This window comes from Pelobates fuscus, chromosome 7 (genome assembly GCF_036172605.1).
Source record: "Pelobates fuscus isolate aPelFus1 chromosome 7, aPelFus1.pri, whole genome shotgun sequence".
NCBI classification, from domain to species: Eukaryota; Metazoa; Chordata; class Amphibia; order Anura; family Pelobatidae; genus Pelobates; species Pelobates fuscus.
Window position 1 is genome coordinate 169,062,013 of NC_086323.1, and position 14,552 is coordinate 169,076,564.

General features: G+C 42.2%; 1 protein-coding gene across 1 annotated transcript in view; it reads right to left on the bottom strand.

Annotated features, from left to right (window-relative positions):
- DCP1A (decapping mRNA 1A) overlaps positions 1-14,552 on the bottom strand; it is a 108,809-nt gene that overhangs the window by 60,194 nt on the left and 34,063 nt on the right. Inside the window, exon 3 of the mRNA XM_063427567.1 lies at positions 12,537-12,664. Within this exon, the coding sequence (XP_063283637.1) occupies positions 12,537-12,664 (128 nt within the window). The remainder of the gene's footprint in view (positions 1-12,536; positions 12,665-14,552) is intronic.

Here is a 14,552-nt window from a genome sequence, read left to right on the forward strand (position 1 = left end):
CCAGATAAGTACTGCTTACATTACACGAATAGGAAAGGGCGCTGACCTGGGCACCCACACGAGGCTTCGGGGCACCCGTATGGTGTAGCATGAGGTCAGACTGGACACGCTACCCTGATTTGGGAGGGGGCCAGGTGGGTGGGGAGACCATCACAGGTCATGTCCACAGCAAGACTGGGGAAGAACACCAACACGACCAGGCGGGACACAATGCTTGGACACCGAACTCAAAATTTGGCACACCTACGCATAGAGATATAGGCAGGGGGGGTAAAATCTTTTGAAATAAGGGGACACAGATCCTGGAGGTGTACAATATCATAGCACATACAACTTGTCACATGGTGCATTGTCTTGATCTCTGGTGGGGGGAGGGGAGGGGGGAGAAGGGAACCAGACACCGAAGCAATATTACATTGACGTAAAGGGCAACACAGATGGAAGCAAAATACGAGACAGGGAACGCTGGAGCCAGCGGGGGGGGATGGGAAATCCACGGGAGGGGGGCGGGAGGTGAAGAGGGGAGGGGAGTGTATAACGGTGGGACTAGGCCGAACATAGACCAGTTGAGGGGGGTGATGTAGAGGAGGCTGCAAGGGCACCTTCTAGATGAGAAAAGGGAGCGGAGAAATAACGAGGACATCTAAAAATGTGATAGGCACCCACAATGCCCACACCGCACGTATCCTAGACACCGAGACCACGCATACTAAACGTGGGGCACGCACACTGAGGTGAGGACCCAACATCTCCCGGAACACACAGTGCACTATACAGTAGGTTCGGAGGAGGGCCATTCAAACTCCGATCAACCACACCCATAAGACGACAACTATGCCCCACTGGGCGACATTCTCCCCCCCCCACCCGCAGTGCCCGGTCCACCACGCCGCCCTGACATGTCCCAATAGACAAACTTAACACAGAAATGACCACTTACCCTTGGGTTCAGTGTCTGACGATGGCCAACCCGATAGTGGAAGCACTGAGAACACTACCTACCAAGAACACACCGTGACCTTCCAATTGCACCAAACAACAGAGATCAGCTAAGACAAAAGTGGGGTACGGGAATCTCACTAGGACTGCCAAACACAACATCACAAAAACTAAACTCTATTCCCCTGCGAACCAGCAGGCAAAAGAAGAGTACAGCGATTGTACTACTCCCCCCAGACCGTCTCACTCCCGTGGCTGCCCTAGTTACTACTCGGAAGCGGTACAGGCCTGAACTCCACCCAGTTACACAGGACTCCCTCAAATTGAGGGACGCAACACCCAGGGAACACACCTGGGAGTTCAGATAGCGGGAGACCTCCCGGGGGGGGCTAACACCGGACACAGCTTAAAACGCAAGCACATCAGTCGCGACATCCCTTGTAATAAAGAGCCCCACCTCCTAACACTACAACAAACGCACTACATTCTTCATCACCCCCCCCCCATCCCCATCTTCTGCCCCTCCTCCCCCTCACCCGACCTCGGAGCACACCTGGGTACCGGGGGGAAAAGCACTTATGAACAGGAAACCACCTGGACACTGCCAGAACACACACGCTCCCAACCTGGCATACACGACAGCACCCTTTCGTATTACAACACAGAACTGCAGAGGACTGAACGCGCCAGAGAAACGCTCTCACCTCCTACGGGACTTTAGACACGGTCGGTTCTCCGTAGCCATGCTCCAAGAGACACACCTCAAAATGACAGAAACACAGACTGAAAAGCAGAAACTACCCGACCTGCTTCCACAGCGCACACCCCACTGCACGCAAAGTAGGAGTAGCGATACTCCTAGCTAACAGCGTCCAATTCACCCTAACAGACCAACTAGCCGACCCAAATGGCAGATACCTCTTCATCAAGGGTACAATATCGCAGAAGACATACACATTCGCCACTTTATATGCCCCTAACGCAAAACAGGCGATGTTCATTCGCAAGACGATCTTTCGAAACTTGCCAACTTTACAGAAGGAGCGCCGGTCCTGGGTGGGGACTTTAATGTGCCCCTGGACCCTTTGTCCGACTCCTCAACGGGACATAGCAGTATCCCCCATTCCGCAATAAGGACAATACAGAAGACCTTGAGAGACCTGAGACTGGTAGATACCTGGCGGACCTTACATCCCTCCGACAGACTACACGCACTACTCCGCCATCCACAGGAGATACTCGCGCATAGACTACCTCCTGATCCAACAAGAGGGCCTACAACGGCTGCAGAAGGCGGAGATTCTCCAGTCACCATGGTCGGATCACAGCGCAGTACACATGCTTCTGGACTCTCCCCTTTATAGGCCCACACGAACGGCATGGAGGCTGAACGAATCGCTATCCGACCCAGATGTGAGAACACAACTGACAGAACATCTGCACAATTATTTCGCCGAAAACAATACAGAAGATACATCGCTCCATAGAATATTCCGGGGGACGCCAGATACCTGCTGGAGATGCGAAGCATAGGCAGGTACGCTGCGTCACATTTGGTGGGACTGCACACCGATCCAGGCATACTGGGCAGAAGTAAAACAGGAAATCGCGACAATCCTGGGTGACATACCCGAACTCACCATAGAAGCGGCGCTCCTACACTTCACCGGAAGCACAATATCCCAATATAAGAGATCGATATAACGACACCTGCTCAACGCGGCTAAGGCACGAATACCGGCCAGGTGGAAGCAGACGCAACCGCCCACCAAAGCAGAATGGCTACAGAGAGTAGAGGAGTTTCACACAGCGGAGGCAAGATACGCAGAACTGATAGGGAAAAGCGAGAAACACACGGATCTCTGGAGACCATGGTACACTTATATTTCACAAAGCAGAACGTAGGAAGACGCAACGTGACCCCTTGAGACCCAGGGGTGCTGCGACATACACACACACACCCCCCCCCCTCTTTTTTTTACCTTCCCCTCATCTCATACACTCATAACCTTGCGGGCCATTGCCAACGTCATCATAACATGTGTCCGTGGCGGCCGGGAGGTACTGAGATCTGTGAAACGCATCATAACCAGGACACGTAAAAAATACCTACACACAAAATCAAACCGAGCAACCACATAAACACTGATGAAGCAACAATAGACAAAGGATAAGGAGGTCTACACACCAAGACACCATCCATATGGAGAAGGAGAGAGGACAGAGGCACAGTCAGACTACCACAGGCAAACCATAAACAATTAGTCTTTTGTAACACACGCTAGGAAATAAAAAGACACTCTCACAAAGACAAGCAAAACCAAAACAAAATTGCCTGAGTGAATCTGATCTGATTCAACCCTAGAAGGAAGCTTACTTCACACATTGGATAGCAATGTATACCCAACCGCAAATAGTAACCCGAGACGCAACGCACGCTTAGGCGCAGCAATCGGAAACACACCAAACATAGGGAAAGGGAACGGGGACAAGCTCGACACGAGACACATCCCAGTGACCCAAAAGCAGACAGACCCCAACCAACCGAAGAAGCTAGCCGGCTCCACATAACACAAACCCACGCACAACTCCATAGACGAGCCAGGTTACTTCCACGGGCAAGGACAAAGGATATGAAAAACAAAAGAAAAGTATATACACTAAAGGTGAAAAACGTATAACTGGAAGTGATCCCAGGTGTACTTCACAGCCACCTAAGAAAATATGCACATATATAAAGAAGTGGAAACCACCCAGAATACGTTAAGATATATGTATAAAAATAGAATGACCTGTATTGAGGTAGATTCTCCAAGCATGTGCTCTGTATAAACAAATCAAATGGCTAACATAGCGTAAAATTGTTTAAATTAGGGATATAAATAAATGTGGTATGAATGCACTCACAAACAGATGAGAGAATCGAGCCTTTCACCCACTCAGGGGTACTGTGATGAATATAAGATGTAGTTTCTTCCAACCAGATATGTAAAATAAAGGAATCAAATATGGTGAAGTAGGTTATAAAATAATATAACACATTTTATTGGTCGCACTTACACTTAGGTAGTATAAAACAGCATATCTCCAAATAATTATGGACCTCTTGGTGATGTAAATCCAGAGTTGTCACAATGGGAGTCCAAAAGCAGTAATTAAAATACAGCAAAACATAAAATAAACAATAAATAAAAAGGTTCACAGGGAATAAATCCAACGCGTTTCGTCCGTTAGAATGCTGGACTTCTTCAGGGATTTCTAAAGGTTCTTCCTTGTGAGTCTTTTATAGCTGGTAAAATTTCCGGTTCATCCGGACAGCTGAAGGTTTGGCGTGCGTTTCAAAGATGGAACGCAAAAAGCGCGCCGAATATCCGGAATGCTTGACTAGTATTTCCGGGTGTGAGGACGCATGCGCGCAACACGCGCATGCGTAAGCAGCAAGTACCGCAACCTACGAGGGATATAAAACATGAGGCGAAAATCGCCTGAGAGTCTGCTACAGAAAATGTGATATAATATTAGTATGATCCCACCAGAACCATCAATGCAAAATAAGGGACATGTAAATAAAAAAATGGATATATGTAGTAAAAAAGGGAATATGAGATTTAACTAAAATAAAGCTTACTAAAAAATTAGCTTACTAAAAAAAAATATATATATATATATATATATATATACACACACACACACACACACACTATACAATGCAGCAACTAGTCCATTTAGCATATAGTGTTCTGATGTATCACACCAAGCACATACATATAATTATATCCAAATACAACCATATATTAGAGAGAACATATATACCAAGTATAAAAATTATTAACTTGACCAAACAATATGAAAGTAAAATCCATTATAGCCCAACAGACTTTCATAAAAAGGATCTATCAAGGGATATATATTTAAATGCACATACATAATTGCTTATGAGGAATACAGAAAAACATTAAATAAGTCCTTGTAAATCAATTTCCTGATTTAATCCCAAATCCAGAGTTTTGAGGTTAAAAATCCAAGAGGCTTCTTTTTTGACTAGCTCCTGCATTTTGTCTCCTCCCCTCCATCTTAACTGTACAGAATCAATTCCAAAAGCCTGGAAAGAATTCCAACTAAAAAGGGGGCATGAATTGCAGTGTTTTGGAACACTATGGTCAAGTTTATTTCTCTTTATATTATTAAAATGTTCCAAAATTCTAGTGTGCAATTTTCTGGAAGTTCGCCCCACATATTGGGCCCCACAGCCACATTGCAACAGATAAATGACAAAGGAAGAAGAACAATGAATGTGTTTTTTGATAGTGTACATTTTTTTGGTATAAGTACCCACAAAATCTTTGACTTTTCTTTTTTGGTATTTTCAAGTCGAGCAGTTGCCACAGCTAAAAAAACCTTGTATCGGAGCTTTCAAAAAATTATTACAGGGAGGTGTACTAGGTAGTAAACTGGGTGCCAATTTATTTTTTAGATTAGTGGATTTTTTATAGATGACCATTGGAAAATCAGGTATTACGTGTTTTAAGATATCATCTCTTTTCAGGATGTACCAATGTCTTTTAAGTACTTTTTCTATCTGTTTTGCTTTAGACAAAGGATAGACTGCAGGGCAGAGTACGAATACGGAGGGCACCAACCTCAAGAATACACACGCACGACGCAAAGTACTAACGTGTTCCACGCTCACAAGCACCAAAAACACACAATACTAGCAAAACGGGGAACGGTCAGTTACATAAATAAAATAACGAAACGCATCTCCCAGGAGAAATGTCTTCACAAAAGTTAACTTACAATACTCGGGACCTGCGTGTCCGTCAACTTTGTGGGCCTGTGAGCCTGTGAGCCCGTATGAACGTTTGCATTAACTAAAAACTACTCCTGCACAGGTGGTACGAGAGGTATGGGAGAAATAAAGCTTTAATAGAAATGAGAGCCTTGAAGCTGCTCATCCCTGACACGCTAAATGCATATGTGGCAATTATAAATGTTACATGAACTTCGTGAATCAGATTAATCAGAGGTCATGCAAGCTCGGACAAATACTCAATGTTCTTAACTTTGTCTCCGCACAAGTTGTGCATATTATATGATATATGTTACGCTGATGGGGACCTGCGAGTCCCATAGTCATGGCTCAACCTTGTTACCACAAATAATCGTATCTACAAAAAAAATTTTAAAAAATAAATAAATTTAAAAAATCACATTTTTGTGTGAATTTGAACAAATAAAATAGCTTACTACACATCTACCTGTGTGTATAATTAGGTGTATGCTGCAATAAAATACTAAATACATTTAAAAACAATTATACCTATAATTAATATATATATACATATATATATATATATATATATATATATATATATATATATATATATATATATATATATATATATATATACATACATACATACATATACATACACATACATATATATACATATACATATACATACACACACACACAGAAAATGGGCATTGATCATGTGCCACCACCTCCTAGAGGCAGTGATGGAAACAAGGAATTATGGGAGGCCTTTCGGACATTCACATTGGATATTTTGGCTCAGAGGGATACATTGAATAAACCCTCTCACTTGTTTTTCTACAAACTAGAAAGATGGAAGTCTGCAGAATTATATGTTCTTCTTTACATCGAATATGAATGTACACCACGTGGTTACAGTTCAATATTAATCTGCTCACTATATCTATTAAATAAGACAATATGGGCAATGAAATACAGAAAACTGTTTGTTGAAATCATACAGTTTATTCATTTCTAAATGTCCTGTACTCTCCCCCACATCCCCAGATGGCTTGCCCATCTTATTCAGAAGATACAAGACTGTATTTAAGGAAGGATGAAGCTCTTTTGGCAAAAAAAGATTAGAGTTCGGTGATGTACCACAAATCATTTTGGAATGGAGCTTACATGAAAAAAAAGGAGAGAAATAGAATAAAAAAATAAAAAAAAAACACTCTCCATTCATCTAGATATTTGCTTCCCGGTTTGAAATGTGCCTGAAGCTCAGCTGCCATAGTAACTGCAGTTTTCAGAATTGTCATCCAATTCTTTTCATACACTAAAGACAATCAAATCAGAAAATACTTTAAAATCTTGTCTGAAGACATTTGGCCCCTGAAGATGTTGGTTTGTCCCTTTTGGCTTGCCCCACATAACTTGTTATGAGTGAGCGGATATAAAGACCACAGCATAGATACCAGTTGGGTAATGTTCTTTGAAGTCTTCTACATTGCCTGCAAACCATTTTGTCAAACCGTCTGGTGCCGAACAGACCATTCTGCTTTCACGAGTATCTCACCTAGCAATGCAGAGTTTTAAGATGCCGCAATAACAGACTTAACTCTCTAAATATCCTCTAATTGCAAACTTTGGCATGCCGGACTTCCTTACATATTACTTTTAAATTACTGCAGTTTTAATGTAGCATAGATAAAAAGGAATACTATATCTTAATGTAGTTGTCTGAGTGCCATGCCCCTGTTACACTGCAACTAAAAACCATGTCTACAAAGTGGGGTTAAAACGTGCTTGGGCACAAACAGAGTGAACTCTGTTACCTCAATCAGATGGTTTCATACAGACCAATTGATTGGCACAGTGCAATTTTGCTGCGCGTGCACACGAGTTCCCTATACTCTCCTATGGGAATGCATTTAATTATCCGAGAACACAGAAGCTAATTAGAGGGAACAATTACAGCACAGAAACTAGTGCTATTCTATGAAACACCCTCACTTTTAATTCAACTTTGAGGAAGTGCTCAAAGCACGTGAAGAAGGCACTTCTGTCTCCTTGAGAGTTGGGAGGTGTTACCAAATGGGTTCAAGGAAGGGCGCTGTACTTTTACGACTGGTTTAACCCCAAAGTGGTCCAGAAACGACTGGTTTAACCCCAAAGTGGTCCAGAAAGCTTACACTCATCAGGTCCCTTTTGCGCTTCAATAAAGAACACTCTGGCTGGGCACTGGTGAGCTTTCACGGATTTTCCACTGGAAAAAAAAAAATGCATGAGAAAAAACATGTACACTGCTCATGCATTTTTCATAAATGGGAATCCCAGTCTGAGACTTCCTATTTAAGTAGAGGTTGGAGACAGAGTAAGAGGGATCTGGAGGATGGCAGCTGTCTGGACCACTTTAAAGTAAAACCATTCATTGAAATTATATGGTGCTGGACGTGTTCCATTAAAGTGGTCCTCTCACCTGCTGAATTTTTGTATTGTTTACATTTGTCCAAGAACACATATCTAGTACAGATCAGGCTGACAGCCACTGGAGTTACTTCCTCCTTAGGCATCATCACACTTAGCAGGACAATATTGAATACTGCTCAAAGAAACCTTGGATATAAGGCCACTTGATAAAATGATTCACATTGGTGAAGTGTGGCAACTGAAGCACAAGAGCTGTCTTGCTTAGAACGATACAAGTGAGAGAGAGTAATACAATCTTGAGCTTTTTTCAAACGGCCATCTCTAGGTTTATATGGTCAAATAAGAAACCTAGAATTTCTCTGATAACCCAAAAATCAGGGCAAAATGGAGGTCTGGGATTTCCAGACATATTTGTTGTTATCAATGATGTCTGAATGCTAGCCCATTTTTTAGCTTGGGATAAAAATACTAATGATGTCAATTTATGGAGGGATATTGAAGCTCATGAGCTTAAAACAGAAACTCTATGAATGTTTTTGAATAGATAATCGATGTTCTTTATATAAAATTATAACAAATCCAATCATTAAAGCGACACTGACCACGATTAAAAACATAAAGGTAAATGTTTTATCTAACTAATGGATTGGCTTTATCATCACCCATAGACATAGAAATTAACCGCTGAAAAGATCTGAAATTGAGGAATTGGAGGAGGTGTGGGATCAACCAAGTATCGAACATTTACTCGAACGGTATTAGAATACATTTTCAATTATTTCAATCTAATTATTCCCTTGCTCCTAGCATAGTGTTCACATACTTGAGAGTTAAACATTCTTTTGATTCAAAACAAAATTATAGTCAAAATTATTGACTTTAGATATTCACTATTCTCTGGAGAGAATATCTTGTTCACTTTGATTTCTTTGTATTTCTGAAGCTTTTATTAAAGCGCTTCCAATAATAAAATGGGAACTTGACCTCTAAAATTCATTTGAAATTCAATCCTGGAAACAGTTTAAAGCGGGTTAAACAAAATACACACTGTGTAAATTTGATCGAGCTCTATTAGAAAATATTATACAGGTGGTACATGGTTCCCATAAAATTAAATAAAATACATAGTGATCATTCTGACCAATGTTGGAGATGCAAAAACGCTAAAGGATCTCACTTCCATATTTGGTGGGAATGTTCAGGGTTGGATATTTTAAAAATAAACTTCAGAAGACTTATAATAGAAATTATAGGGAAAAAGTTCTCCTTGACCACACATTTTCTTTTCCATTTAGATCTCCCTTGTGAAAAACCTTTCTTTCTTAAAAGGAAAACTCCAGTGCCAGGAAAACTATAGTGTCAGGAAAACAATCAGTTTCCCTGGCACTGCAGGTACCCTCTCCCTCCCACCTCCCATCCCAGGTAGCTGAAGGGGTTGAACCCCTTCAGGTCACTTACCTGAGACCTCGCCGATGTCCCTCGGCGGTGGTTTCGGGTCTGCGTCGCTCCTCCCACTAATCACATCAGCCGGTGGCCGAGACTGATTCCGCCCGCCGGCTGACGAAACCTAATGCCGCATACGAGCATTAGGTCTCCCCATCGGAAAGCATTGAAAAAGATTTTCAATGCTTTCCTATGGGGAATTGAGCGACGCTGTAGGTCCTCACACAGCGCGAGGACGTCCAGCAACGCTCTAGCAAAGAAAATCTTTGCTATGAATCAGGAAGTGCCCTCTAGTGGCTCTCTTCGAGATAACTACAGTTGCAGGGTTAAGAGTAGTGGGAGTTGGCACCCAGACCACTCCAATGGGCAGAAGTGGTCTGGGTGCCTGGAGTGTCCCTTTAAAGGATCACTATACGGTCAGGAACACAAACATGTATTCCTGACCCTATAGTGCTAAACCCACCATTTAGGTGACTTGCCCACCCCACCCCCCCATAAAAGTTTAAAACTCACCTTACCTGGCTCCGCACCCTTTGTGACATCAAAATGGCCGATTTTTTGGCCAAGCGCAGGGCCAAGTGCCATTTTGGCCAATCAGGACCTCCTCATAGAGATGCATTGAAGCAATGCATCTCTATGAGCAAAATTCAGCGTCTCCATGCAGAGCTGAATGGCAAGACTGCTTACTGTGCAGCCCTGAGCCAGGAAGTCCCTCCAGTGGTCACCTAAGGAGTGGCCACTTGGAGGTGTCCCTAGAGGCAATGTAAACACTGCATTTTCTCTGAAAAAGCAGTGTTTACATGAAAATGCCTGAAGGGAGCCATTATACTAACCAGAACAACTACATTAAGCTGTAGTAGTTCTGGTGACTATAGTGACATTTTAATGATTCATTTTATATTTGCAGCAAAAATTTGCTTAGGGAAAAATTGGAAAAAGCAAGGACATCAAAATTGGAATGAAATAATAAAATCAATTAAACCATTAATGTTCAATGGAGAAAGGATATTACTTAATGAACAACCAAGGGAGTCTACAGGGCAGACCCGCAAGGGCCAGGGTAGGACAGCACACATCAACCACACACTTGGAAGAGGTCCTCGGGCGACCAGTGGAGCGCACAATTGACAGAGAGGAGAGGGACCGCGCCCAGGGCCCCCTACATGGGTCAGTCTGAGACCCCACACGGCCCCACAGGCATGCCTCCGGCTCACAACCCGAACAGCTACCCACATGCGACCCAGACAGGTGGGGAACACTGAACGGACAGGGAACACAAGAGGGGACAACCACCACAGAGAGAGGGGACAGGCAATGAGGGCAGAGGTCATAGCTGGACAGGACAGAAAAAAACCTAGAACTGTGACTTAGCGCATCACTTTAGAGGGGAAACAGGTTATCACACAATACGACCGGGGACATAGAAAGCAGATCACATACAGCGGGGATGCCTCAGACCATGTGTCCTTACCACGTTTAGAATTAGATTTTTTTTTTTCCTTTATCTATGTCACACTTTGACTTGAATTGCATTTGATCTCTATATATCACTGAAAATTGAGACAATACAAATTTTATAAAATGTGGCATGCTCGACAACTGTTATTTTACCATTTTGCTGCCACAACCACAAATAAAGAATAAAAAAAGAAAGAAGCGGGGCCACAGTCACTAATTATTGTGGGCAGGTGACTTAATTAATATGATGAGTCTCTTTTTTTGTCTCAACCCTCTGATTAAGGACCAGTGATGTAATGACAAGTGCAGACTTCTTTTAAAAGTATATTTTCCTTGAATAATATTTCATTAAAAAGCCGTTTTTCTCCAGATAATTATTTTACAAAGTTGCAACGGTCTGCTGGCCAAATTGACATTTCACTTATCTTTATTATTATCTAACAATTTATCTAAGTTGAATGTGTTTCCAAGATAAAACTATACACACTGAAAACATTTAAAAAAAAAAAAATAAATAAATAAAAAGGAAGAGGGGTGTCTGTCCCATATGTGCCCATGAGAAGCATTAGGCTGCACAGAGTTCTTCAGTCATCAAGGAAGGGAGTGGTACTGAGAAGAGACGGTCCTGGAATACTGGCAAGTTCAATAACTTTAATAGAAAGAAAACCTTTTTAATTATTCTGCATAAAATAAGGGGTCCTGAACATACCACAGAATAAAGTCTTTAAAAAATATAAAACGTATTGTTCTTTAAACGGTGTTCATTATTTCCATACTACTACAATCTATGCAGTCAATAAAGCCACCACTTTTTCTGAGTTTATAACTAGAGTTTCCGCATCAAAGATTCAGTAGTTATCATGTTGCCCTAAAAAGACTATGCCTAGAGCAGGTCTTGTTTATTTATGAATATACTGAAACAAACAAACCACAACTAGGCCTTAAAGGATCACTATAGTGTCAGGAAAACAAAACGGTTTTCCTGACACTATAGTGCCCTAAGGGTGGCCCCACCCTCAGGGTCCCCCTCTCGTGGCGCTGAAGGGGTTAGAACCCCTTCAGCAGCTTACCTTAATCCAGCGCCGAGATCCTCTGCGCTGGTGACCTCTCCTCCCCTGTCGACGTCAGCTCCCGAGTGAAGCAGAATGCGCATGCGTGGCAAGTGCCGCGCGCATTCAAACTGACTATAGGAAAGCATTTCTCAATGCTTTCCTATCGATGTTCTGCATGTTGGAAGCGAATTTCGCATCCAGCGTCGCAGATGTGCCTCTAGCGGCCGTCAGGAAGACAGCCACTAGAGGTTGGATTAACCTTGCTAGGTTTACATGTGAAGGGTGAAAACCTGAGGGACCTGGCACCCAGACCACTTCATTGAGCTGAAGTGGTCTGGGTGACTATAGTGTCCCTTTAAAACTAATATAGTAGTGGGAAGGAAAAAAACACAACCACCCCACGCACATGAATGCATCTCAACTTCACAAACTATAACAAGCCACTTTTTACTTACAACTGGCATTTCGGTAGAGAAGAAAGGGCTCATGGAGCTGGAATTCTAAGTCCTTGTTAACTGGCTCCACCAGATTGTTCATGTTAAGTCTGTTCATGATGGTGAAGCCATGGTGGGGAGATGCAGACCTGCAAAATTGAAGAGACCATATATAATCGTGACAAAGTAATTTGCACAGTGAAACATGAAATAGCAAACCTCCTACCAAGCTTAATGTAGAAACCGGTTTTAGGCAAATTATTTACAAAAAAAATAAAAAAATAAAGTACCAATTTTGATTTATGCAGGGTATAAAATTAAGTGCATTTTAAATACATGTTTTACAATATTCTTATTTGAGAATCACCCAATTATTTATTTATATATATATATATATATATATATATATATATATATATATATATATATATATATATATATATATATTTTTTTTTTTTTTTAAAATACAGAAAAGCTACATATTGCTAGTAATATCTGGAGCCAAAAGATTAAATCCCGGTACAAGCCAGGGAGTTAGGGTATATGATAAAAATTAGGATGGAGCTAATGGAATCATTAGCACCCCATGAAGAATCGTGGAAAAGCTCCAGTATCTGGAAAGTGTCCCTAACCAATGATAACTGGGAAGGGAGAGGAGAAGAGTTGCTACAATAAAACCTAATCCTAAAGGGCTGTGTTCAGTTAGCAGTTAATGATCAAACAGTTATGAGCCATAGAATATGGTATATAATGAAGTAACAAACAAAAATAAATGTGTAACAAACAAAATCAAGTATTTCTGCTATTCTAAGCCAGAGTCCAACCCTGCAACTGGAAAAAAGGGAATTACTCTCTGCAGTTCCCAGGAGTTAGTAGTGCCCCAAGGGTCCACACTAGCATCAACAATCCCTGGTGATAACATGAATATGAGGGGTAGGTGGAATATCAGTACTTGCAATTTTATTACATGACAGGAGGCTTCGTATTTTGCATATCTCTCTTTACTAAAACTCCATAGCAGTAAAGAAAGTGATAATAAGAACCAATCAAAAAACAGTAGGAGGTATAGTATTCCCAGTGAACAGGCTCCTCCCCCTCTTTCTTTACTGCTCCATCAGCAGACAGGTCAGAATATTGAGCTCCTCATATTTATTCATTATTGGTTTTATTTGACTTTGTTATAACCTTGTTATTTACTGTTTACACTCTTATTACTTATTGCCTCACTTTGCTTATACCTTATTGCCTCATTTTCAGATTTTTTCTAAATTTGCTTGGGGCTCCTTTATTTACCTTTGCCCTTTTTTACTCTGGGCACCCTGCCTATCCCTCCCGGTTTCCGTTTTATTCCGGGCATTTTCGCTGTTTTTTTCCCCTTTCACGAAGGAATCCTTGGCTACACAGCCCTTGCCACTCCCGGCCGCCTAACCGCGCGTTTTAACGCTCCGGATCTACTTTCCCACACTTTCAGTGTGACGGCGGCCATCTTGGATCTCGCGAATCGCGAGACCCGCGGCCGCCATTTTGGAGCCTCATACACACTCGGTTGCTGAGATCTGCATCTACTCGGAACCTCCAAGGTAAGCATATATATTTATATATTTTTTCTGCTCAGGTTTATGTTAATCCGCCTGTTGTCACATCCAGTTGTTCATTCCTATCCCCTTACTATTGCAGATTGCTATCAACTCACATTGCTCTCATCCAGGCAGGGGTCCCCACAGACAGTCTCTGTTACTCCTGTGGTATATGTGCACTATAGGGCTCAATACCCTGTGCTCCTTGGGGTGAAACCCCATAAAGGTGAATGCCTATCAGAGCTCTACTGTTGTAACCTTTGTATACTGGGTGCTGCCCAGACTGCCTATCAGAACTCTGCTATTGCAACCTCTGTATACTGGGTGCTGCCCAGACTAAAAACCCAATACTACCCTGCTGGGGTTATATATGGTACTGCTGGTACCATAACTACCGTAGGATACTCTCCTACCATTGACCCTTGCCTTACTGCCCTCTTACCAGTGCCAAGTCCTTACC